The sequence below is a fragment of the Lepidochelys kempii genome, chromosome 2, assembly GCF_965140285.1.
Source record: "Lepidochelys kempii isolate rLepKem1 chromosome 2, rLepKem1.hap1, whole genome shotgun sequence".
Taxonomy (NCBI): domain Eukaryota; kingdom Metazoa; phylum Chordata; order Testudines; family Cheloniidae; genus Lepidochelys; species Lepidochelys kempii.
This window is the reverse complement of record NC_136381.1, coordinates 187,617,675-187,644,916: the sequence shown is the minus strand read 5'-3', so window position 1 is coordinate 187,644,916 and position 27,242 is coordinate 187,617,675. Positions and strand designations below refer to the sequence as shown.

General features: G+C 43.9%; 1 protein-coding gene across 1 annotated transcript in view; it reads left to right on the top strand.

Moving 5' to 3' along the window:
* The first annotated feature begins 612 nt into the window (after positions 1-612).
* LOC140906014 (uncharacterized) overlaps positions 613-27,242 on the top strand; it is a 68,596-nt gene continuing 41,966 nt past the window's right edge. Inside the window, exons 1-2 of the mRNA XM_073329509.2 lie at positions 613-1,355; positions 1,943-2,087. Of these exons, the coding sequence (XP_073185610.2) occupies positions 773-1,355; positions 1,943-2,087 (728 nt within the window). The 5' untranslated portion in view covers positions 613-772. The remainder of the gene's footprint in view (positions 1,356-1,942; positions 2,088-27,242) is intronic.

Genomic DNA, 27,242 nt, shown 5'->3' with positions numbered 1-27,242 from the left:
CCCTCCCCTCCCCCAACACACATGATTTTTCAAACCTTGCCAAACAATTTAAGATCTCTTCTGCTCACTGAACAAAGACCCAAGGAAGTTCTGCACCTCTCAGAGAGAAGCTTCCCGCCTCCCCTAGGGAGAAAGATTTTTAAAAGGATTCTTTTGAAATACAAAGTGCTGCACCAAGTAATTCTATCCTTAAAAAAAATACACACCTAACTACACTGCACCTCATAAAGTCCTCTAGCCCCCCATATCCAGAGTTGTAACCATCTTCAGCTATGCCTGCAGCACCACCTCCCCAGCCGACTTGCCCACACAACTCCCTGGACTTGGAAGAGAGTTCTTGGAGAGCATATTGCCTGCTCTTCAGCTCTGTGGGGTATCTGCAGTGTTAACTCCCAAATGGAATCCCACTACACTAAGCCCTGGTCTACACTAGGACTTTAGGTCGAATTTAGCAACGTTAAATCGATTTAAACCTGCACCCGTCCACACAGTGAAGCCCTTTATTTCGACTTAAAGGGCTCTTAAAATCGATTTCCTTACTCCACCCCTGACAAGTGGATTAGCGCTTAAATCGACGTTCCCAGCTCGAATTTGGGGAACTGTGGACACAATTCGATGGTATTGGCCTCCGGGAGCTATCCCAGAGTGCTCCATTCTGACCGCTCTGGACAGCACTCTCAACTCAGATGCACTGGCCAGGTAGACAGGAAAAGAACCGCGAACTTTTGAATCTCATTTCCTGTTTGGCCAGCGTGGCAAGCTGCAGGTGACCATGCAGAGCTCATCAGCACAGGTGACCATGATGGAGTCCCAGAATCGCAAAAGAGCTCCAGCATGGACCGAACGGGAGGTACGGGATCTGATCGCTGTTTGGGGAGAGGAATCCGTGCTATCAGAACTCCGTTCCAGTTTTCGAAATGCCAAAACCTTTGTGAAAATCTCCCAGGGCATGAAGGACAGAGGCCATAACAGGGACCCGAAGCAGTGCCGCGTGAAACTGAAGGAGCTGAGGCAAGCCTACCAGAAAACCAGAGAGGCGAACAGCCGCTCTGGGTCAGAGCCCCAAACATGCCGCTTCTATGATGAGCTGCATGCCATTTTAGGGGGTTCAGCCACCACTACCCCAGCCATGTTGTTTGACTCCTTCAATGGAGATGGAGGCAATACGGAAGCAGGTTTTGGGGACGAAGAAGATGATGATGAGGAGGAGGTTGTAGATAGCTCACAGCAAGCAAGCGGAGAAACCGGTTTTCCCGACAGCCAGGAACTGTTTCTCACCCTAGACCTGGAGCCAGTACCCCCCGAACCCACCCAAGGCTGCCTCCTGGACCCAGCAGGCGGAGAAGGGACCTCTGGTGAGTGTACCTTTTAAAATGCTATACATGGTTTAAAAGCAAGCATGTGAAAGGATTACTTTGCCCTGGCATTTGCGGTTCTCCTAGATGTAGTCCTAAAGCCTTTGCAAAAGGTTTCTGGGGAGGGCAGCCTTATTTCGTCCTTCATGGTAGGACACTTTATCACTCCAGGCCAGTAACACATACTCGGGAATCACTGTAGAACAAAGCATTGCAGTGTATGTTTGCTGGCATTCAACCAAAATCCGTTCTTTCTCTCTCTGTGTTATCCTCAGGAGAGTGAGATATAATTCATGGTCACCTGGTTGAAATAGGGTGCTTTTCTTCAGGGACACTCAGTATAGCCCATTCCTGCTGGGCTGTTTGCCTGTGGCTGAACAGAAATGTTCCCCGCTGTTAGCCACAGGGAGGGGGGAAGGTTGAGGGGGTAGTCACGTGGTGGGAGGAGGCAAAATGCGACCTTGTAACGAAAGCACATGTGCTATGTATGTAATGTTAACAGCAAGGTTTACCCTGAAAGAGTGTAGCGACTGTTTTATAAAATGTGTCTTTTTAAATACCGCTGTCCCTTTTTTTTTCTCCACCAGCTGCATGTGTTTCAATGATCACAGGATCTTCTCCTTCCCAGAGGCTAGTGAAGCTTAGAAAGAAAGAAAAACGCACTCGCGATGAAATATTCTCCGAGCTCATGCTGTCCTCCCACACTGACAGAGCACAGACGAATGCGTGGAGGCAAATAATGTCAGAGTGCAGGAAAGCACAAAATGACCGGGAGGAGAGGTGGAGGGCTGAAGAGAGTAAGTGGTGGGCTGAAGAGAGTAAGTGGCGGGCTGAAGACAGGGCTGAAGCTCAAATGTGGCGGCAGCGTGATGAGAGGAGGCAGGATTCAATGCTGAGGCTGCTGCAGGACCAAACCAGAATGCTCCAGTGTATGGTTGAGCTGCAGCAAAGGCAGCTGGAGCACAGACTGCCACTGCTGCCCCTCTGTAACCAACCGCCCTCCTCCCCAAGTTCCATAGCCTCCACACCCAGACGCCCAAGAACGCGGTGGGGGGGCCTCCAGCCAACCAGCCACTCCACAACAGAGGATTGCCCAAAAAAAAGAAGGCTGTCATTCAATAAATTTTAAAGTTGTAAACTTTTAAAGTGCTGTGCTTAAAGTGCTGTGTGGCATTTTCCTTCCCTCCTCCACCACCCCTCCTGGGATACCTTGGTAGTCATCTCCCTATTTGTGTGATGAATGAATAACGAATGCATGACTGTGAAGCAGCAATGACTTTATTGCCTCTGCAAGCGGTGATTAAAGGGAGGAGGGGAGGGTGGTTAGCTTACAGGGAAGTAGAGTGAACCAAGGGGCGGGGGGTTTCATCAAGGAGAAACAAACAGAACTTTCACACTGTAGCCTGGCCAGTCATGAAACTGGTTTTCAAAGCTTCTCTGATGCGTACCGCGCCCTCCTGAGCTCTTCTAACCGCCCTGGTGTCTGGCTGCGCGTAACCAGCAGCTAGCCGATTTGCCTCAACCTCCCACCCCGCCATAAACGTCTCCCCCTTACTCTCACAGATATTGTGGAGCACACAGCAAGCAGTAATAACAGTGGGAATATTGGTTTCGCTGAGGTCTAAGCGAGTCAGTAAACTGCGCCAGCGCGCCTTTAAACGTCCAAATGCACATTCTACCACCATTCTGCACTTGCTCAGCCTGTAGTTGAACAGCTCCTGACCACTGTCCAGGCTGCCTGTGTACGGCTTCATGAGCCATGGCATTAAGGGGTAGGCTGGGTCCCCAAGGATACATATAGGCATTTCAACATCCCCAACAGTTATTTTCTGGTCTGGGAAGAAAGTCCCTTCCTGCAGCTTTTGAAACAGACCAGAGTTCCTGAAGATGCGAGCGTCATGCACCTTTCCCGGCCATCCCACGTTGATGTTGGTGAAACGTCCCTTGTGATCCACCAGAGCTTGCAGCACTATCGAAAAGTACCCCTTGCGGTTTATGTACTCGCCGGCTTGGTGCTCCGGTGCCAAGATAGGGATATGGGTTCCGTCTATAGCCCCACCATAGTTAGGGAATCCCATTGCAGCAAAGCCATCCACTATGACCTGCACATTTCCCAGGGTCACTACCCTTGATATCAGCAGATCTTTGATTGCGTGAGCTACTTGCATCACAGCAGCCCCCACAGTAGATTTGCCCACTCCAAATTGATTCCCAACTGACCGGTAGCTGTCTGGCGTTGCAAGCTTCCACAGGGCTATCGCCACTCGCTTCTCAACTGTGAGGGCTGCTCTCATCCTGGTATTCATGCGCTTCAGGGCAGGGGAAAGCAAGTCACAAAGTTCCATGAAAGTGCCCTTACGCATGCGAAAGTTTCGCAGCCACTGGGAATCGTCCCAGACCTGCAACACTATGCGGTCCCACCAGTCTGTGCTTGTTTCCCGAGCCCAGAATCGGCGTTCCACAGCATGAACCTGCCCCATTAGCACCATGATGCATGCATTGGCAGGGCCCATGCTTTCAGAGAAATCTGTGTCCATGTCCTGATCTCTCACGGGACCGCACTGACGTCGCCTCCTCGCCCGGTATCGTGTTGCCATGTTCTGGTGCTGCATATACTGCTGGATAATGCGTGTGGTGGTTGATGTGCTCCTAATTGCCAAAATGAGCTCAGCGGCCTCCATGCTTGCCTTGGTATGGCGTCCGCACAGAAAAAAGGCGCGGAACGATTGTCTGCCGTTGCTCTGACGGAGGGAGGGGCGACTGACGACACGGCTTACAGGGTTGGCTTCAGGGAGCTAAAATCAACAAAGGGTGTGCCTGTACATCAAGGAATATTTCAGGCAGGACTGCACGGAGGGTTCCAATAAGAAATGGTGCACCAAAGTTATCGTTGTTATTGGAACAAGGAGGTTAGCCTGGCCTCTGATTGATACATGGCTAGATTAACCTCGCTGCGCCTTCTCTGTGACTGACTGCAGTGTGATCTAGACAGGGGAGGAGGAAAATGAGTACAAAACAAATCTGGTCTATTTCTTGTTCTGACCCACTCCATCTATCCTTTACATCTTTGGCTGGCAGCAGACAAAAAAGGCGCGAAATGATTGTCTGCCCTTGCTTTCACGGGGGGAGGGAGGGTGGGAACGGGGTCCTGACGATATGTACCCAGAACCACCCGCGACAATGTTTTAGCCCCATCAGGCATTGGGATATCAACCCAGAATTCCAATGGGCAGCGGAGACTGCGGGAACTGTGGGATAGCTACCCACAGTGCAACGCTCCGGAAGTCGACGCTTGCCTCGGTACTGTGGAAGCGCTCCGCCAAGTTAATGCACTTAATGCACTTAGAGCATTTTCTGTGGGGACACACACACTCGAATATATAAAACCGATTTCAAAAAACCCGACTTCTATAAATTCGACCTAATTTCGTAGTGTAGACATACCCTAAGCCAGGCACCTCATGGGGTGGTGGGTGCTATAGGCTGTAGCCGACAATCAATTCCCAAAGTAGTGGTGACAGAAACTTGAGCAGATCCCCTGCGGCTGGGAACCAGTGTAGAGGCAAAGGTCTGTGTGTGGATGACCCTTTGCCTCCATTAGATCCATGGGGTTTGGGGCCAAATCGCAGACAGAACAAGCACAGGTGTGTAAACAACACACCACTGCAATGGAAGAAACTTTACAAAGGGACATCACAGAGGTTCTTCCCCGGAACCCTGGCCTCTTCTTTGTGTGGTTTTGTATAGAAGCACAGGGAGCAAATCTGGGCCTGCGTTTAATTACACACATATACCCTGGACAAAAACGTTCCAAATGTCAGTTCCTCAGGATGGGGTATCCATGCAGGACAAGCTGTTGGAGGTCAGATCTCTCCTCCTCCCAAAGGCAGTCTCACTTCTGTGCACTCACTCCACTAAATTTTATGAGCTGAATTGAGAACATCTTGGTTACTCTGGAGAGTTTGGGATTTGGTTTTAAATGTTTATTAAAAAAGAAAAAGACGCAGAGCCGTCAGAGCTAGGATTATTACTACCGTCTGTGGTTGGAAATGCTGGAGCGTTTGTGTACCCACAGGTATACATGTATGCATTGAAAAATAAATACCAGAAGTGATTTAGCTGAAAGTGACTTCCTATTATATATATATATATATATATATATATAAAACTTATCTTATGTAAACATCTTCTCAGAATATCCACACAAAAGCAAAATCTGGAGCCATTAATGCCTTGTTATTAACACTGGCAAGCTAGCTATGCAAAAGGGAGCTAAGAGCTGCATATTAACATATATTAACATTTCTGCAGAACTTTCAAGTTACTATTAAACAACACAGCCACAGTGCATGGGGGAGGGGAAAGAGGAGCAGGCAAAGAGCTTAGGGCTTTCCTTATTTATTTTTATTGCCTTCAACTTTGCAGATGCATTTTCATTCTTCCTTGGGGAACTACATTTTTTAATCTTGCTTGAAGTGTGCTGCAGCACTTGGGTCATTTTTTTTAGCTAAGCAATAACTTTCCTGCCTTCCCCCCCCCCCACCTCCCCCGCATCATCTGGGAGGGGTCAAGTTTCTTTTGATGCTTTTAAACTGTATTTGGATACATAAGCACAGTGCCTCCAAATCTGGGGTTGCTTGGTGACCAGCAGTATGGTCAGTATTTTTTTTACTTACAAGCGTGCTGCTGTGCTGTGCTCTCTGACTGATAAAAATGACCTTTTTCCTGCTTTCTCTGGGTCTTTCAGATTTTCCATTCATTTCAAGTTGTGGTTAACTTTGCAGGCCTTGAGCCCTAAGGACCAAATTCTGCCCCTGTGAAGAGCATCTCTCAGATGTATGTAACAACCCTTTCTACCTAAGTGCTAGATTTCTCCTTCACATCTAGCCTTGCGTAAGTGAGGGAAGCAGAGCCGTAACTAAGCATTTTAGAATCCGGGGTGAGCAATCATATTTACGCCCCCTAGAAGCAACACATGGAGGGAGGGTCCACAAGGCGATTGCATGCCTCCCCCCCCCCCCCCCCGATTTCTGCCTCCCATTTCGCACAGAGGTTTTCAAACTGTGGAGTGCCCCACCGTTTGAAAACAGTCACCTCCTGCCAGGAGCCAGCAGTTTGGAAGCTGGTGGGAGCTTCCTGGCCCACTCGGGCCCCTGGCTCTCCGTGCTGTGGGAGCTGGGGTGCTCGTTGGCTGCCCGGCAGCCCTCCCTGCCTTGCTCCCTGAGTTGGCCACCTCGCATGGCCAGGTGCTCCCCAGGCAGAGCAGGCGGCACAGCGACAAGCTGTGCCCCGACACACTCCTGCCTCTGCCCTAAAAGAACCGGGCGCCGGATGGCGACACCCCCTGGAGCTGGGCTCTGCCCACGCAGCCTGGCTGCAATAGGATGCTCCCTGCAGTACTCATCTCCCTTGGGCACCTGCCTCTCAGCAGCCCGGTCAGACCCCACTTGCTGTCCAGGGACCTGCCATTGCAGCCAGGTCAGAGCAGAACTGCCCCTTGTTCTCCTTGGTTGTCCTGCCAAAGGCCCATGGCTTCCGGGCTCGCGGTCACACAGCCTGGTGCCCAGCCCAGGCACTGAGGACAGGCGGCTGCTGGCAGGGATGGCTCGCTCCTGCCAGCTCCGGAAACCAAGGCAGAGAGAATGGAGTGGCCACTAGGGTTATCATATTTCAGGTTCGCAAATACAGGACACTACGGGGGAGAGGGGGAGAAGGAGGAGGAGCTGGAAGGGGCTTTTGGGGAGTGCTGGAGGGGGTGTCTGTGTACTGGGAGGGATATTTGGGGGTGCTGGAGGGAGTATTTGGATGGCACTGGAGGGGGTACCTGTGAGAGGAGTACCCACTGGACGTGGTCTGCCAGTGCTGGGGGGGAATGGGTGGCTTAATGGGAGAGCCCCAACTGCTGCTGCCACCGAGGGGACACTGCATGCAGGGCTCCTGCTCCCGCCCCCCATTTGGCATCCCCTTCTTTTCCCCATCCAATCCCTCTTCCCCTCTGTCCTCTGCCTCTATCTCCCTCCCCCACTCCCACATCCCCCTCCTGCTGCCCTATCCCATCCCCCTTCCTTCCCCACTGCCTCTTCCCCTCACCTCATCCCCGTTCCCCTATACCCCCCGCCCCCACGGGCACTCACCCTTGTACAGAACACAGGATGCTGGGTATGCAGGGCGTCCAGCACACACAGAACGGGAAGACGACCAGCGCTAGGACCCAGGAGGCAGCATCCAGCTGCAGAGGCAAGGCTGGCAGGAGCAGCAGCTCCATACTCCCAACCCCAAACTACACCCATGGACTCTGTCCAACGCTGCTAGGCCCAATCCTGCTGGTGGGCGGGAGGTGAAGGGCTGATGCCACTAGGCCCAATCCTGCGCTGCCCCATTTTTTGCGCCTACGCCGGCTCTGTGCCCGGGGCAGCTGCCCCTCTCGCGTACCCCGCCTAGTTAGGGCTCTGCAGGGAAGAAATCATGCCTCAGAGTGGCACAGTCCTTCCCTTAGTCCTCAAGTCCTCTGCTACTGGCTCTTGCTAACTTACTACCTCCACCTCATGCTAGCCAGGATGTGGGAGTTGGAGCAGAACAGAGGCTCCATCTGTTCCACATCCCTTCCCGCCCACCTACAACGCTGAGTTCTGGACGTGCAGTACCTGTTCTCCCCTCACACCTGCACTGGAGATGTGGGGAGCTGTGCTAGGCAGTGAGGGGCAGGGGAGTCTCGCTTTCCCTTATGCCCCTGCAGCTGCATAGAGCCAGGCCACAATCAGGCCCTACATCTATGTAAAAGTTTAATCCGATTTCCTTTAAAACCCAAATATGGGGTTTTTTCTTCTTATGTGACCTGGGGGTAAGTCTTCATTTTCTTTCTTGGCATTTCCCTATTTGGGATTGGTGACTTTTATAGCATTCTTCCAAAATTCATGATTGTACACTAGGCTGTTGTACAGATGGGTCGCTCTCTGAGATCCACTGATCTATGTCCACGTACCGAGTCTTTGGTTTCCCCCTTGGTCGTCTTCAGTCCACAGTCATTGCCAGAGCCATCCAACTACTATAGTGCTCTGGCCTCATATGCCATACTAATATAGCCTAGCCTCTCTCAACTTGTCTTCTGTCGGAGGAACGCATTATGCTTCTTACAACCTTGTTTCCTTTCCTACCACAGAGTGTCCAACCAACTGACCATCTCAACATCTCCATTTACTGGAATTTCTCTACTGTAGCCCCATTTAGTTTTGACTATGGTAGTCACTCCATCATACATATCTTGGGTCAGACTGACCATATCTTCCTGGCCCATCTCTCCGTCGCAAATGACACCAAACCAGTACTCTTGGAACATGACCTTACACCTTTTCCAGGTCCACAAACACAATACCCAGTTGTCATCTCTTTTCTCTGAGCTTCTCCATGAGGATTCATAGCACAAATATGGCACCAGTTGTGCTCCTTCCTAGCATGAATCTATAGTGACCATTCCAAATTTCAACCGTTCCACATAGAAACTTCAATAACCTTCTCCCATACCTGCATAGCATGTGACATTAGCTTAACGGGGCAATAATTAGTACACAGTGTAACATCTCCTTTATGTTTAAAAATAGGCACCACAAAGCTTTTATGCCACTCCTCCAGCATTTTATGTCTCAAGAATATCATTGAGCAAACTTGTAAGATACTTGATGTCTTCCTTTCCCAGTGATTTTACCGCATCCACTAGTATTTCATCTGGCCCAGATGCTCTCCCCTTTTAAATTTTCCCCAGTGCTTCTGTAACCTCTTCCTCCTGTATAAAATCTATCATGTCCTGGTTGGGGTTATACATTCTTTATCCCTCCCTTGGGTTTTCCTTGTTCATCACTCTTACCAGAAGAATCACTCCAAACTCTGTTGATTCACCCTTCATTTGCAATATACCATATTCATTTCTAATATAAGCAACCTATTCATGCCCCTCATCATTTTCTCTCTTGCCTTGGTAAGTCTATAAATGGTCTTTTCTCCCTCCTGGTCAGTTATATAGCTCATCATAGGCCATACTTTTAGCTGTTGCAACACTTCATTTGGCTTCCTTTTTTGCCTCCATGTATCCCATCTTCCTAATGAATATTTTAATTAGTCAAGGCAAGATTTTCAGGGGTGACTTTTGATTTTGAGTCCCTCAGTTTTTAGGTACCGAATTTCAGGCAACTTAAAGGGGCCCATTTTTCAGAAAGTGCTCCGTATCCATCCTCTGAAGATCAGGCTCCTTTCAAGGCCTCATGTGAAAGGATAGGTGCTTCCATGCATATTCACTTCCTGATATCTGTACCAAGAAGGATACTAGCTATGTTGGTGATTACTTGAGGTGGATGCCTGTCCATTGGGAACAATAACTTACTTCACACAGGTCACAGAGCTCCTCTCAGATTGTAAACTTTTAGTTATTTCCTTCCCGTATCTGAATTGAACTAGTGAACGTGCTGAAAAGCCCTATATCATTATATTAATCCTGTGCCATTCAGCTTGTTCTCCCCCAAAAATGTTTAATCACACTTACAGAATTATCTTCAAATAGGTTTGTTCATTTAAAAACCCAGTTGACCTAATAACCTTGAAAATCAACACTAAAATTCTAGAGTATTTACTAATGTCATTTTAGGCTATTGACAGTGTAGGAAGAGCTGTTGTCCTAACTTAACAGTTTCCTCTTGATTGTGACGTAGCCCTTTTGCTTGAGATCGGTTTCAGAGCTTCATTCACTGTCATTTTTGAAAGATTGATGGTTCATAAGTTGCCTTGCAATCCTACTCTTCTGAGTCAAAGGTTCTAAATTAGACATTATTTTAGCCTTCAGTTTCTATTTCCTGAGCTGCTCTAACATACACCAGGCTGCCCACAGCCCCAAGGGAACTTTCCTGCACCTACTTGACCTGCGAAGTCTGAGTGTCTTGTTTAGCTTCACTCCTTATTCCTGATGTAAGAAATCTGTTGTAGACTGGCTGGATCTACAAAGGCACAAGTCCCTGTTGCTCTCCATGACTCACCACCCAACACTTAGGCATTGTGTGGTATGTACTTTTCAACCTCAGCCTAGAAAATCACAAGTCTTCTATAGAAACTCGAGATGACCAAACTGAGATTCACAAACAGGATTTTATTTTAATCAGTGAATTTATAAATATCTGGTATTTTAAAGGGTGGGTGATGGTGGTTGTTTTAAGTGAGTCCCTGAAGTAACATGTGGGGGATGAAAATTATGGAATAGTCAGTTAAAGGTTGATTAACTGTCCCACTGATGTGCCATTACGGTTTCCAGACCATTTGAAATATGCACATTTTAAATTCTGTGATTTTGCACTGAGTTTGATTTTTTTCCCTTCTTTCCACATTAGGATTAAATCAAACTTTTGCTCCTAGCTTCCACACATTTCTTACTTGGTGGGACTTGTTGAAACGTAGTAAATTGGACAATGATATGTGTGTCCGTTATTTACTGTTATTTAAAAGTCCTCTGTGATTTTTCAGACAAGCGTTTCACTCTAACAGCCTCTTCCTACTCTATCTGAATAGCTATTTGTTTGGATCATTAGCAAAAAAATCTTATAGGCTCTGATATACTACTTGAAAGCAAAGTTAAAAATGTATTCAGTGAATTAAATTGCATTGTTTTATTATAGATCATTAACGTACAAGTTAGTATACCTAGAGAGCTGTATTAGGATAAACATCCATGAGCTTGTGGCTGGATGAGAATCAACTGCATGTGGTTTTGTATGACTGCCAGAATCTGGGATTGGATGGCAGGGGATGGATCACTCAATTGCCCTGTTCTGCTCATTCCCTCTGACGCATCTGGCACTTGCCACTGTTGGAAGACAGGATACTGGGCTAGATGGACCATGGGTCTCTGACCCAGTATGACCATTCTTATGTATGGAAATCAGCTATTTGGTATGGAGAAATACTAATTTGCCCTTAAAAGAACGGATTGTATGGCTGTAGCTAGAATTTTCAATGTAGTCTTGTTTTATAAACCATTCATAATCATTAGCACTTCTGATAATTATTTATTTCACTCAAAGTAGAAGTGTGGATTCACTCATATTTACTAGGGCTTTATTTTACAATCAGCTGAGATGGAAAGTCAGGATCTGGCACTTTTAAAACTCCCATTGAAATTAACAAGAGATGTTTCCATCCATTCCAAAGGAATGTCCAAAGGAATTCATAGCCACTAGCAGGCATTCATCCCCTACACACACAAAAAAACACCTCAGTCCATTTGAGTTCTTCACAGCCCCTCAAAATGGATTTATTATAGAAATGCTAGGATCTTTGGTAGTTTTTTCTGAAGAAGCGAATTTAATCTCAGATGAAATGTTGGACATAGAAATATATGAAAACCTGGCTCCTCATTTAAAAAAAACAAAACAAAACTCAGGGAATCTTGTAATTACTTCAGTTGCTGAAGGTCACACACTCTACCCTCATTCCTTCCTAGTCAGCTGGCTTCTCCAGGCCTTACATCGTGCATCATTTATCTGCTCCATCTTCCCTCCCTCTATTCCTCTTATCTTCTCCTTCCTTCTTTACATTTCATAAGTGTCATTAGTTATAATTCAGTCTCTTACTGACTTTTCCTTACACTGCCAACTGTAATGAAGCCAGTGGTTGCACAGCCCGAGTTTTGTGTGTGAACGTGTGTAGCAATATTCTGGGTGCTGTGCTGGCATTTTAGTGAAGAAACCTACAGAAAGGTTCCCAGGAGCTAGAAACCAACTGAGTGCAGCAGAGATGTGGTAGTAAAAATAACTCTTGTGTGTGTGAAGAGGATTGCAGCAATGACAGGGCCAAGAACAAGGTCTCCAAAGGATCATTGTGTTGCTGCAGCCAAAGAAATCTGAGCTGTTCCAACAGCTGAGAAAAAGGCTGATGGTTTTCTGAAATAAAGAAAAATAAGATGCAATTCTCCTGTAAAAAAAAAAAAAAGATATAATCAGACTGTAAAATTTGGTGGCCACCAAAAGCCTGTGGGGCTTCACTTGATCATTATGATGCATTCATCATATCAATAAATCCTACTAATGATTCAGAAATCAATCTCTCGTAATATTTATTATACCTTCATTTTCACCTAAAGAACTGAAGATTAGGTGCTCTCTGCTGCTTGCAAAGGAGAAGATTGATCTTTTTGAAGAAGATTTCCCCTAAACTAGTAAGAAGAGCAGAAAGGCAGAAATTCATATGTGTTGTGCCTGTAGAAATTTATGCAATGGAGACTTTTAAAACAAACATAGTACATTCCTTTCCACAGCACTCTTCAGTTCCATAAGAGCCTCAGATGAAGTATCCATAGCACTGTTTTACAAAGGCAGAGCTGAAAGGCAGAGCTGAAGGGATTTGCCCAAGGTCACAAAGTGGCAGAGCTAGTGCCCATGGAACTAGTCTAAAAACTTTCATGAAAAGTTTAAATTGTTGCCATTTCACAGGGTTCAACAAATTTTTATTTTTTTTCCCAAATTTTTTCATAAATACTTTTTCAATAAAAATGTTGACTTTTCCCCTCCTCTCCCCTCCCTCTTTTATTTTTGCCACCATCATTGTGCTACAATGATGTTCAGGGGTTTTATAGTCACAATTTCCCCCCCCCCACACCCATTTTTCCTTTTGCTATTCTAACTTTTCAGAGTTTCTTCAGTTTTGGAAAGTTAGAGTGTTAGAGTTAGTCTCATTTTTCTTTTTGCCACTTCCGTAGTTAAGGAAGTTTACAAAGCTCACAGAGTGGTGAAAGGAAAAAATGTGAAAGTGAAAAAACCAAACCAAACCTAGATACTATTCATTCTATTGCATTCAGTGGTAGAAAGATTGTAATTTTTTTTCCCTTTATTTTCTGTTTTGAGGAAAAATCAGAAAATTAAATATATATTTGGAAATATTTTAAGGTTAAAAAAGAAGCCATTTTTCATTTCAAAATATGGTGAGGATGGAAAATTTTTGACCTTCTCTAGGTACTGAGGTCTCAGTCCTAATTCACTGCTACATGCACTGAACTACACTGCTCAGCATAATGGCTGGTGTTCAGGGTGATAGTGGGAAACCATTGATCTGTGAACTGATAAAGCAATCTGACACAAAATATAATCTATGGCAGTATAATGAAACAGAAGAAGAAAGCCTGAAGCAAAAGGTAGGGATTATAGTCCCCATCAAGGTCACTTTCTCAACCCGAGGGGCAGTCATTGTCACTGGAGCCTGGCATTAATTTCTCAACCTTTTACAGATGATGTGGGAAGGAGGGAAGGAAGAAACAGATGGACTACAAGATGTTTGAGGTAGTCACATTCAAAATGTTACCCTCTTCTCTATTCCTCTACTCTTCTGGCCAACTTCCAGTCCTTGTCTTTACTGCTATCCCCACAAATATCCTCTCGCTGGCCATGTGATGAGGGCTTGGAGGCCTTGCAAGGAGTAAACCCTTTATCATCCCTGCTGCAAAGCCACTCTGCTGTCCTTGGGATCTCTGTTACCACAGCAGCACTCAAAGGAGTCACTCACTACCAGCTGGGCACAGAGTAAGTAGGGATCTTACAAAAGGGAGAATAGACCTTATTTGCTACAAGGTCCATGAGACAAGCATCCAATACTTCCAGAGAGCCTCTATGGATCCTGTCCTAAGTGCAGAGTGCTCTCAACTAACTGACTCTGATGTGAGCTAAGGCTGCTCAGTATACACAAGATGCAGCATGGTGCTAATTTTTGTACCACTGCACTTTTGTGTTCATGAAGAGTGTCCTGAGGCTGCAGGCACACACAGCACTTCCTTTGCATCAGTGAGGAGGATTCTGGAACTATCCAAGTCTTTAAAGCCAGAAGGAAATATTTGCTAGAGAATTCCTGCTGCAATTCAGAGTGATGCAAGGGTAGGAGGATAACAGGGATCAAGAGACAATATATTAATAATTTTTAAACTAAAGAGGGAACGGGGGCGAGAGGAAGGAGTTTCTGAAGAGAAAAAAAAAGGGGATACCTGGACCTTTTGGATTATAAAACACAGTGCAATTAACTAAACCGGGTTCATATGAACCTACTTAGACAATTGCTAGTGGCCACCAGTGAATGGCTTTTGTCACTAGGGTGGGTAATTGTACTATATTAATTTTAGAAACATGATTCTGTTTTAGCTAAGCAGATTGCATTTGGCCACCAAAGGGCATAATAAACAGAAATATGAACAATGAGAACATATGAGATAAAATATTTATGCCACAACATCATGTTCTATCAGAGATGACTGCATCCTCATGAGTAGCAAAGCCACAACTGAGTTACACAAGTCACCTCAAATGAATGCCAGGGAAAACTTTATATGACAGCAGCATATTTTCTGTACGTCTGCTTTGCTGTTGTATTGTTTTTTTACAGTGATGGATGATTAATGAAAGATTGTTGTTTGGCTTCTGGATTTGAGTGTGTGTGTGTTGGGGGGGCGCATTGAGAATATTGGCTGTGAATGGCAAACTGTTGTACAACACTGGGACTGCACTTTTAAAAGAGAGTGGTCTGTATTTTGTCCACATTCATTTAATACTGTCATGATCAGTTTGGAGGGTAGAATGGAAAATATGCTAATCAAATTTGTGGATGATACAAGGCTGGGAGGGAGGTGGAGGAGATGGTATGAAGGGATAACATGATTTTGGCAATTAAGTGATCTTTAAATATTCATGGTAAATAGGCCTAATGGCCTGTGATGGGATGTTAGATGGGGTGGGATCTGAGTTACTACAGAGAATTCTTTCCTGGGTATCTGGCAGGTGAATCTTGCCCATATGCTCAGGGTTTAGCTGATCGCCATATTTGGGGTCGGGAAGGAATTTTCCTCCATGGAAGATTGGAAGATGCCCTGGAAGTTTTTCGCCTTCCTCTGTAGCATGGGGCACGGGGTCACTTGCTGGAGGATTCTCTGCTCCTTGAAGTCTTTAAACCACGATTTGAGGACTTCAATAGCTCAGAGATAGGTGAGAGGTTTTTCACAGGAGTGGGTGGGTGAGATTCTGCGGCCTGCGTTGTGCAGGAGGTCAGACTAGATGATCATAATGGTCCCTTCTGACCTTAATATCTATGAATCTATGAATCTAGGATAGGATTAATATCGGAGATAAACTAGATAAAATGGGGAAAATAAGATGAAATCAATGCAGTCAGATGAATCACAGGCAAATGTAAAATAGTCCCCATAGGAATGAATAATCAAACACAGAAGGGGGTAAGAGTGGCTAAGCAGTGGTACCCAAAAGAAAGATCTGGGAGTTATAGTAGAGGCTACAATAATTAAATAATCTTACGTGTAAAGCCTAGAATCCTGAGATTTTTTTTTAAATTTGCCTTAAAACAACATTAAGGTTCCAAAGTGAGGCACTGCAGAGTATGGGGACACCAAAGTTAAAGCTTCCTAGACAACATAACTCTTCCCCTTTGTGTATTGCCTTTAACTACAATCACATATGTTCACCACAACACCCATGGAAGACATTAATAGGCACTGGATCATGCCCCAGCTTACAGGCTGGATGGTGCTCAGTGAACGAAGCAGTTGTTCAATATTTATTTTATATCCACATTGTCCAACCGTGGTCCCCTGTCTCGCTCAGAGTGCAGCTTCTATGAATAATAAGGAAAAGGACCTTTGCCTCTTACTCTCCAGCCATGCTTCTCATTCACTATTCTATCTGCCTCACTGAGCAGCCTTAATAGTTTTTTAACTTCGTTTTTGTATGAAATTGGTTAAGTAAAGAAAAACAATAAAGGAATAGCACGTGGAACTAACTGTCCTGAACAAATATGAGCACTCAATTGAGGCAACAGAGAGCTCTGCCTCATTGAATGCACATTTTTTAAACAATGAATTAGATAGAAGCCTTATCTCATGCAAAGCATATATCAGTGGATTATGCGTGTGTGTGTGTGAGGAGCATAATCACCCTATTTTATTCCATATCCATTCTCAGATAATTGGCGGACTATTAAAAGCTTGTTTATTGTACCAAAAACACCAGTGCACATGCATGAAATGTGCTTTTAAAAAAAACAACCACTTTTAACTCAACCTAATCAAAAATGGATTTTCACCCAATCAAGAGGCACATCTGTGACCCAGTGTAACTCCTTGCCATGTTTCAAGATTCAAGATTTTGCTCCAGTTAGAGAAAAAAAATTATAATGGTAGAAAAACTGAGTTTTCCCTTTATTATTAAAAATGGCTGAATTATGGCCTCAGACAAAAAAAAAAAATCCATTCCCAGGCTCAGAACAATCATGCAAACTTTCATCCCAAAAAGTAAAAAGTTCACCACAGCTATAAGCAGCTGAAAAACTGCTTTTAGAATGAACATTTGTGCAAACTTAGCTATTGATGCTCTACCTACATTACAGGAATCTCACAGAAACTTCTTCTCCCACCACTGGAATGCAACTAGCTCTGGGATAAAACATAGCTGATTAACACTGCACTAGCCACTCAGACTCCCAGACTTTAAGGTCAGAAGGGACCATCATGATCATCTAACTTGAACTCCTGCACATTGCAGGCAACAGAACCTCACCCACCCACTCCTGTCATAGACCCCTAAATCTCTGGCTGAGTTACTGAAGTCCTCAGATCATGATTTCAAGACTTCACGTTAAAGAGGATCCACCATTTACATTAATTTATACCTGCACGTGACCTGTGCCCCATGCTGCAGAGAAAAGCAAAAAACCCAGGGTCTCTGCCAATCTGACCCAGGGGAAAATTCCTTCCTGACCCCAAATATGGTGATCAGTTAGTCCCTGAGCACTCAGGCAACACCCAACAGCCAGACACCTGGTAAATAATTCTCTGTTGTAACTCAGAGCCCTCCCCATCCAATGTCCTATCACCAACCATTGGAGATATTTGCTGCTAGCAGTTGTAGATTGGCTACATGCCTTTGTAGGCAGTCTCATCACACCGTCCCCTCCATAAACATATCAAGCTCAGTCTTGAAGCCAGTTAGGTTTCCCCCCCCGCTCCCTGTTCTCCTTCAAAAGCTGTTCCAGAGCTTGGCTCCTCTGATGGTTAGAAACCTTCATGTAGAGTAAAGCTTAAACTTGTTGATGACAAGGTTATATCCATTTTTTCTTGTGTCCGCATTGGCACTTAACTTAAATATCTCCTTTCCCTCCCTGGTATTTATCCATTTGATGTATTTATAGAGTCTGTCCTCAGCCTTCTTTCGATTAAGCTAAGCAAGCCAAGCTCTATGAGTCTCCTCTCATAAGGTAGTTTTTCCATTCCTCTGATCATCCTAGTAGCCCTTCTTTGCACCTGTTCCAGTTTGAATTCATCTTTCTTAAACATGGGAGACCAGAATCGCACACAATGTTCCAGATGAGGTCTCACCAGTACAGTGTATAATGGTACTGTGTCTACTGGAAATACGTCGCCTGATGCATCTTAGGACTGCACTAGCCTTTTTCATAGCCGCATCACAATGGTGGCTCCTAGTCATTGTGTGATCAACCAACACACCCAGGTTTTTCTCCTTCATCACTTCCAATTGATACATCCCCAGCTTATAGCAAAAATTCTTGTTGCTAGTCTCTAAATGCATGATCTTGCACTATTAAATTTCATCCTATTTCTATTACGCCAGTTTACAAGGTTGTTCAGATCATCTTGTATGATATTCCAGTCCTCCTCCATATTGGCAATACCTCCCCACTTTGTGTTATTCACAAATGTAATTAGCCCACTCCCACTTTTTGTGCCCAAGTCAGTAATAAAAATATTAAATAAGATTGGTCCCAAGAATGATCCCTGAGGAACTTCACTAGAAACCTCCCTCCAGCCAGACAGTTCACCTTTTAGTATGACTGCTCATAGTCTCCCCTTTAACCAGTCCCTTGTCCACTTTTCAGTTCTCATATTAATCCCCATCTTCTCCAATTTAACTAATAATTTTTCATGTTGAACTGTATCAAATGCCTTACTGAAAATCCAGGTAGATTAGATCTACTTCATTTCCTTTGTCTAAAAACGTAGTCATCTTCTCAAAGGAGATCAGGTTGGCCTGGCACAATCTACCTTTTGTAAAACCATGTTGTATTTTATCACAGCCTAAGGCTGTATGGCTATTAAATGCTGAGAATTGGCGTGGAAGAGAAAAACGCATCCAAATGAACTATAGGCAGGCAGGCAGAGGATAATTGCCTAAACTGGAATTTGGCCAGGATACTGCAACTAGCATTCCTATTCTTATTCTAAGTGCCACTGGAACTTTAGTAACCACAAATGTTCAGGATGACTTCACTATTATGTCTCATGAGAAAGGTAATACTTCTGTCAACTTGTATTTAGTGCAGCTAGAGAGAAAAGAGTGCCACCTACTGATCACCAGTAGAACTCTGGGTTTTTCTTGATGGTTTACCATTAAGTACTAACTAGGTGCAATCCCTTTCAGCGGCATGTAGACTATATACATTAAACCTCCCCTAGTATAGGTATAACTAGTGGTGTAAACAATGAGGCACTGCTTAGGTGAGTAAAAACATACCCACAGTGTTTAGGCATGTGCATCCCCTGGCTACACTGCTATTTTTAGTGTGTCATGTCCCACAGCTGCCTCCCTGTTGCTTATTCCTGGGGGAATTCTGCACCAAAACAATAAAAATTCTTCAACAACAAATTAAAAATTCTGCACACTATTTTAAAATTCTGCAAAATTCTGCATATTTTATTTGTCAAAACAACACAATATAATCACACCAGTTTAAATGATTTTTGGTCATTTATTTCAAAATACCTGTCAGCAAGTATGTCTAACAATACAGACAACAAAAAAGATTCAGGAAATGTTTTTTGACAAATAGATTTCTTACTAGGCATATTAATACAGAATGCTGAGTAATAATTAATTTAAACTACAATACAGAACCGTATTTCCTGCACCCTTCAGAAGCGGCACAAAGTCTTGCACGAGTCAGGATAATGGAGGAGCTGAGGGAGAAGGAAGTAACTTGCTGGGAATGAGCTTGGATGTGAACTTGGAGGGTTGTTGGGTGTGGGTGGGAAAAGTATGGAATAGGTTTTTTTCAGGGGAGGGATTGTTAGGGAGCTTCCCCCATGCAGACCCTGGCTGACCTCTAGCCTCTCGTATTCAGTCAGACACATGTGCCCCATCCCCATGTATTCCTGCACACTCATGTGTCCTTGCGTGCCCTGTCCATGTGTCCCTCCACCCCAACTCAGACAACCACTCCCCCCATCCCCATGTGGCCCTGTACCCCCTCTCCTTGTCCCCATGTGGTTCTGTACCCCCTCCCCGTCCCCATGTTTCTGTGCCCCCACTCAGCCACCCCATCCCTATGTGTCCCTGCACCCCACCCTGACCCCATGTGTCTCTGTGCCCCCACTCAGCCATCCCCTGTCCCTGTGTGGCTTTGCATCCCCTCCCCCGTGCCCATGTCCGTGCCCCCACTCACCCATCCTCTGTCCCTAGGTAGCTCTGCACCCCCTCCCCCATCACCATGTGGCCCTGAATCTCCCTACCTCTGTGGCCCTAGTCCTCCACTCCCATTCAGCCCTGCCCCCATCTGTCCCTCCCCACTAGCCCTTATGAGCCCCTGCCTGACCCCGCTCCAGCACCCCACCCTGTCTGTCTCCCCAGAGCCCGTCTCCTGATCTGGCTGACAGGCGCTGTGAAGAAGGCAGGCTCTTTCTCTTTTGCAGCTGGCTGGGAGCTGCTGCTGTGTTCTATTGCCACAGCACCCTCTGATGGGCAAAAGGCAGAACTGCAGCAACATATGAGCAGAAGCTTTTTTCTTCACAAAAAAAATTAAAAATATTTGCAGCTCATAAATTAGCAACATACTTCTGGGGGAATTCTGTGCTACTGCATGCATGCATATAGTCTTTCCCCACCACAGTGAAAAATTCTGGCACTGGGGAAAGGCACTGACAGATTTTCACTGACGTGTTTCTGCGCACAACAGTGTGGACATAGCCTACTTTTCACCGTGGTGTGTAGCTATGTATACCCTACGTACCACTTCAAATTGGTATGGAGCGTAGATGTAGTCTGAATTAGAGATCTGAGAAGATTGCAGCTAAAGGTTGTATAGCTATCAACCAAACAAGAGACAATAATGTAATTATGTTGCAAAAGGATAGCCCTAAAATTAAGAAGGCAAGAATCCAACTCTACTCAGGACAGTATAGATCTCAAATGGACAAATGTATTCACTTGGGGAGCCATATTTTATGAAACAGCCATGAAGTTCAGAGAGAGAGAGAGAGAGAGAGAGATCATGAGTGCGCACATGAACAGAAGAAGAGGAGAACAACAAAATGATAAAAAGTTTAGAAAATTGCAATATTCTCCTCATTTCCACATGGCACGTCTTGCCGCTAACATATGGGCATTTATCACATGGAAAGAGAATCATCACAGTCAAAAGCCACAGTGTATCTCTGAGAGGAGAATTTTATCCCCCAATCTCTTAGGAAAGGTTAAGTGAAATGGCTGTCTTTACCATGGAGAAAAAACAACTGAAAGAAGATATGTGATAACTATCTATAAGTATGTAAGGGGATGGCATGAAGAAGACTGATCAATTTTCATTTGTCAGAGAAGAAAGAAAATAAAAATGGGCTTAAGCTGCCTGAGAGAAAAACGTGAGCTGTATTCGGAAAAAATTACAACTAAAAAAGAGCAGTCAGACAATGGAACAGACTGCCCTTGAGAAGCTAAATAATCTTCACTGGAAATATTCAGCAATAGAGTAGCAGCTCATACACTTTGGTGCTTATGTGGGCCAAATTGTACACCCACCCAGGCCCCTCACCTCCCACTCGTCTATCCAAGTAGAGGTGTGCAAATAACTGATTCTTTGATTCACTGGCCAATTCAAATAAAAAAAATCATTTTTGGTTGAAAAAAAAACATTTAGTTTAATCTTCTGGGGGAAGGAGGTAGTTTAAAGATTAAAAAAAATAAAATTGAAGCAACTATCAAAACAAAATTGTTTCAAAGTGAAAAATCAAAACGTTTAATTTTGAAAATGTCAAAACAAAATGTTTTGAATTTTTTTTAAATGAACTGAAAGAATTTGGCAAATTCAACAGAATTCACTAAATGTTTTGGTTGATCAGACTCTGCATTTCTGGTGAAAAAAAATGGTTCTTCTGAAAAATTATGCCCAGCTCTCATCCTGACTGTCCCTTTGGTCCACTGAGTTGATTGGAAGGCTTTGCTTCGGTTAGCCAACAAATGGTCTACTTTGTGGTCTAGATCAGAGGTTCTCAACCTTTCTAGATTACTGTACCCCTTTCTGAAGTCTGATTTGTCTTTCATGTCCCAAGTTTCACCTCACTTAAAAACTACTTGCTTACAAAATCAGACAAAAATATGTCACAGCACACTATTATTGAAAAATTGTTTACTTTCTCATTTTGCCATATAATTATAAAATAAATGGATTGGAATATAAATATTGTACTTGCATTTCAGTGTGATACTTGAGCCTGTTTTTCACTTGTGAGCCTTGCTTCACTGCCTCCCAGAATGACAACAGCAACAATTAGGTTTTTCTCCACATTGAGGCTATTTCTGCTCTTTGTCTTGATGGCAGTCAGAGCAGAAAATGAGATGTCACAAAGATATATTGACCCACAGGTAACAGAACATCCAAAACGTACTCTGTATCAAACACCAGAACTGAGTTAGTGTGGAGTCATTAAACGTCATTTGCAGACCACAATCTGAGGATAGCTCAAGATTTTCTTGTGACTGGCAGAGAGGTTACTGCTGCTAACATCTGACAAAATGAGTGGGGTTCTTTCCCAGTCAACTTGAGCTGAGTTGTGTGGCATGTTGGGGAAATGTTACTAGAACTCAGATATCAAGTGGGCCAAATGATTTACATATGAAGCTTCATGTGCTTTCGTAGAAATGGTTGCACCTTTTTTCATTTTAAGCTTGCAAGTATCAAACTGAGAAATCTTTCTTGGAAAAAAATTCTACTGGCTTCTCTGCATGCAGGGTGTATTTTGTCTTCAAATGTCATTGCAAACGCGCCAGCTTCATGTTGTTATTTGATGGAGTTTCTCTGCAAAGGAAGCACAACGCTTGAGGTGGAACACTATAGATGGGAATGGCAAAGCAATATATTCCTCACGGAACTGACTGTGGGTTGTCTTCTTTCAATTTCTTGCAAGTTTCCCTATTGCCGCTACCGCCACTTCTAGTGCCTCATTTTGAAAAAAAAAAAAACTATCCATTTTTACATTGCAACCATATACACACCATGACAACGTCAACATCATTACCATGCTTGCATACGTCAGTAAACAACAAAATTCTGATTAATACAGTGTGTATATGCACTTTATGTTACTGTATAATATATAAAGCAGTACAAACAAGTCATTGTCTGTATGAAATTTTAGTTTGTATGGACTTTGTTAGGGCTTTTAATGTAGTTTGTTGTAAAACTAGGCAATACCTAGATGAATTGATGTACCCCCGGAAGACTTCTGCGTACTCCCAGGGGTATGCATATCCCTGGTTGAGAACCATTGGTTTAGATGAAATTACTATAAGGTGGGTGCACCACTTGTTGATAGAATAGTTATCAATGGTTTGCTGTCAAACTGGGAAGGAGTACCTAAGGGCTCCTGCAGGGGTCCCCTTAAAAACCTCCAGCGATGAACAGGTCTGACAAATATCCGGCAGGGACGGTCTAGTTTTACTTGATCCTGTCTCAACGCAGGGAGCTGGACTAGACGATCTCAAGGTCCCTTCCATCCCTACATTTCTGTAATACTGTGAGCTAACGGAAGTGGTTTAGAAATAAATACATGAACTGTGCCATGAAGCAAAGTGAGCAGCATGACCCACTAGAAGGGCTTTCACTCCAAGTGAAGGCCTGTTACAAAATAAAAACTTCTTCATGTAGCAGGGTTGGTAACTCTCAAAATACAATATACAGTGGGTACCCAGTGATGAGACAATGAGCCTAGTACAAATGCTTAGACAGACATGTTCAGAAGTAACACATTTGGCTGAATTATAACAATGCTTTGCTGGATTCCTATCTGTGGGTTTTACTTCAGCTCCCAGTGAAAAGACTCTGTAAATTAGAAGGCTGGCAGTAAGCAATCACTGGAGAATTGGATATGCCTTTAGGTAACTGTTCTGAGTTTCAGATTATTAAAGGCTAGTTTCCTTACTCATTTTCATATAATTTGGGGCTAGCTGATGAAAGTCCACACCAGAAATGGAATTCTGTCACTTTATTAATCTGTGTGTTTAACTAATGAGTACTCTCCTGGAGAATGCAAAGGAGTTTCGCAATCTATTTCTGTATTATCTATACATCAGGGTAACTTCAGCAATGGTGAGGGGGTTGGTCATCTCTTCTGGTCTTTCACAGTACATCTTTTCACCACTGCAGACATGTTTAATTTGAAAGGCTTGGCTATAAACAAATAATGCCACACTTCATCTGTGCCTAAAATGTATTTCATTTCCTTTCAGATATATTAAGACTAGTAGTTGGTTGGCTACACAAATTTATTTCCATTTTTATGCTATAAACACATACAAGAAGATGGACATAAGACTATTCACAAACGTATTACTTGAGAATGTTAATAAATGTAATAGATTCGCCAAGTGCATTATTCTCTTTAGTCATCATTATGTAGTCATCAATATATGTCTATTCAGAGTAATTTATATAAGGAAATGGGGAAACAAGTACATTATTTTTAAAATAAATTGACTCCTCGTGCTGTAACATTTGTGAACTTAAAGACAGTAACCAGTGTTGCCAACTCATGATATTGTCATGAGTCTCATGATAATTATAGTTTTCCTTAAAGCCCCAGTTCCTGGAGTCAAGTGGGTAGGTGACTAATTTCAGCCTTCATTCTTAAAGAACAAGTACCTTTCCGACCTTCATGGCTGTGGAGAAAGTGTCAAAACGTGACCCCCAGTGCACCTATAAGGTTCAAAAAGCAGAAGGCAAATAAAGAGAACACCAAAGCTATTATTTTTTACATAATCTCATTATTTTAATGCCAATCTCATGCTTTTTAGTGAATTTGACTCATAAGTTTTGAGCATTTGGAGTTGGCAATACTGCAGTATACTCCCTATGCAAGATACCAAAGTGGCCAGCATGTATCACTTATCAATGAGTGATTTCTGAGTGGACCCAAGATTAAAACTGACCCAAGAATGTTACCTAGATAAGACCCTAATTCTGGTCAAATCACCAGAAAAATAAAAATTCTCCACATTGCTAGGCAAGACAATATGACCATCATTGTCTGCACCCAACAACTCCTGGATCCTGCCAAATTCTAAATTTTGCTTATAGAAAACTTTACTTGTGTAGCCAATCCTATAGTAAACTAAGGATTTATTAACTAAGAAAAGAAATGAGAGTTATTACTAGGTAAAAGCAGGCATGCATATATACACAAGTGACTTACAGTCTATGGTTCTAATAGGTGAGTGTTGCAGTAATCTGTACTTTCTGAATGTCTTTTAAGGCTAACCCAGGTTGACCCTGGGGATCTCTTCTTCTGATGCATAGCTCCTGCCCTATGAGAGTCCAAACAGCAAAAGAGAGAAAAAAGGCTGACAAGAACATTTTTCATTTCCTTCTTCCAGAATTCTAACTGATGGGTTGGGCCCTTTTGCACATAGCCTCTTTATGGCGTAAGGGGCAATTAATAAAGTCTTTGTATTGGGATGTTCCAAAATGGCCCATTTCGTTTTGATAGCCCTTCTTCATGGGCAGGAGATGATCCCTCCTGTCTGGGGTTCTCAGTTTCAGAGCAAACATTTTTTACTTATAAAGCAAAAACTTAAATAAAGGTATTATAAGTAGGATTAATGCAGGCAGCAATTTACTAGCATTTCATAAAGTCTAAACACTAAACTCAGTTATAAGTTCAGTAGCTAGCTTACCCATTGTAACACACAGGTGAAACAGACTGGTTTTGAGCAATGAATTTGTCAATGCTTGGCTGAGGCCTAAAGCCTTAGGCAAGAGCTGGCACCTGTTTTGCTCGTGTCATAATGAGAAATTATTTTATTTCACAGAGATGTTCACCATTTCCAGGACGGGCTCATAGGCCACCAAGAACGAGCTGCTGAGCTCAGAACTAGAAACACAATACAATGCATTTCCAGTTAAGAATTCAGCCCATTAGTACAAGAAGGAAGTCATGGAAGCATTGACTATAATCAGGGCCTTTAACTTGTGCCTGACTCCTACCCTTGCTGGCTGGGAAGAGAGAGCAGAAAACACCTAGGATGAAGATAATGCATAAAAGGACTTGCTTCCTGTGTAACAATCTGCAACATGAAGGGCATCTGCTCTCAGATTGTTAAATTACTCACCCTCGCTCACTCCACAGGGTAGTAATTGTGCCTCTAAACAGGTGTCTGTGAGACACTGCTTGCAGCTGCTCGCCCTGGGATGGCAGACTGACCCATTGCCCCTTACTCAGGGCTATGCCATCTAGCCATGGGTTAAACAGACTTAGGGCTTACATGGGGCGTTAAAACAAATAACTAAAGCTGTGATGTTAATGCACATAAGTGAAAGTGCTTTCTTTCAACCCTGGCGTGGATGCTCTCATTCCAGAGTAAGAAGTGTCCTAATTTGCTGTAGCATAATCTTCCTCCATACAGAAAACTGTAGTGGCTTTACTTTGGAATGAGAGCATCCACACAGTGGGTTAATGTGCTTTAATTTATGTGCATTAGCTTCACAGATTAAGTTAATTCATCTTAACTCTTGAGCGTCCCTGTATAGATGAGATCTTGGTTTGCTTTAAATCTGCTGACTGCCAAATCACCCACGTTCAAATCTACCACAGAAAAAATAAGAGAACCACTTTAAAAACAAAAACAAAAAAAACTTATCTAACCACAGAGCTGTAAGTGCTGCAGTTGCCAGTTTCCTTACCTATTCATTTAAGATAAATCTACTTAGGTTCACTACTAGGAAGGCTTACCATGTCGCCTTCAGTGTAAGCAGATGAATCAGTGGTGATGAATATTTACCGTAGAACTGTTGCGGTTCAAATACAAGACAGAACAAGGCTTTAAGCAAGCAAGCAGGCTGGTCTGCCGACGGGCTGGTCTGCCTGTCAGCTTTCCACGCTCTCTTTTATTTCTCTCCCTCCTCCTGCGCATTACATACTCCAACGGATAAAAGGAATACACTGGCTTTGTTTAATATTCTTATTTACCAATTTCTATCTTCCGCATTCCTTGCTCTCGGGCCTTGAGCCCAGTCCTGGGAGGCTTCCCACGGTTCATGTCATCTGGGCGAGATTCCAAGGTTCAATGCCCTTGAGAGGAGCCGTGTGTGCACTGCTCCTACACAACACTCCGGGTGTGCCCTGAATGTTGCCAAGTGCATGAATCCCGTATGAATCCTACATCCCCTCCTTTTTTGTTTATTTGTGCTCGGCCATCTCATGGTAGCCATCAATTTGCTTTTGCAAGCCATTAACTCCCGGACAGACAAGGTATAACTCGTGGAGCCTGCCAGGGCGGGTCTCAACAAAGCCTTAACAAAAAGGAAATACATTGCACACAGCAACAGCAAAAAATAAGCCCAAGAAGGTAAAGGGTAGTTGGCCGGGCCCCAATTAGCCATGCTAGAGTACTGGGAAGAGAGGTTCGCGTAAGCAGCGAGCATCGTCTCATTCCCTATTTCCTCAGGGTGATGACATACTGGAATAAGGCACGTACCTAACAATTCTTCAGCAGCTACAAAATCAAATAAACAAAAGTGGGTAACATTTGCGATTGAAGCCAATCTTTCCCATAGGTTATATGTCATTCGGGCCCGTAACGGAGGAGG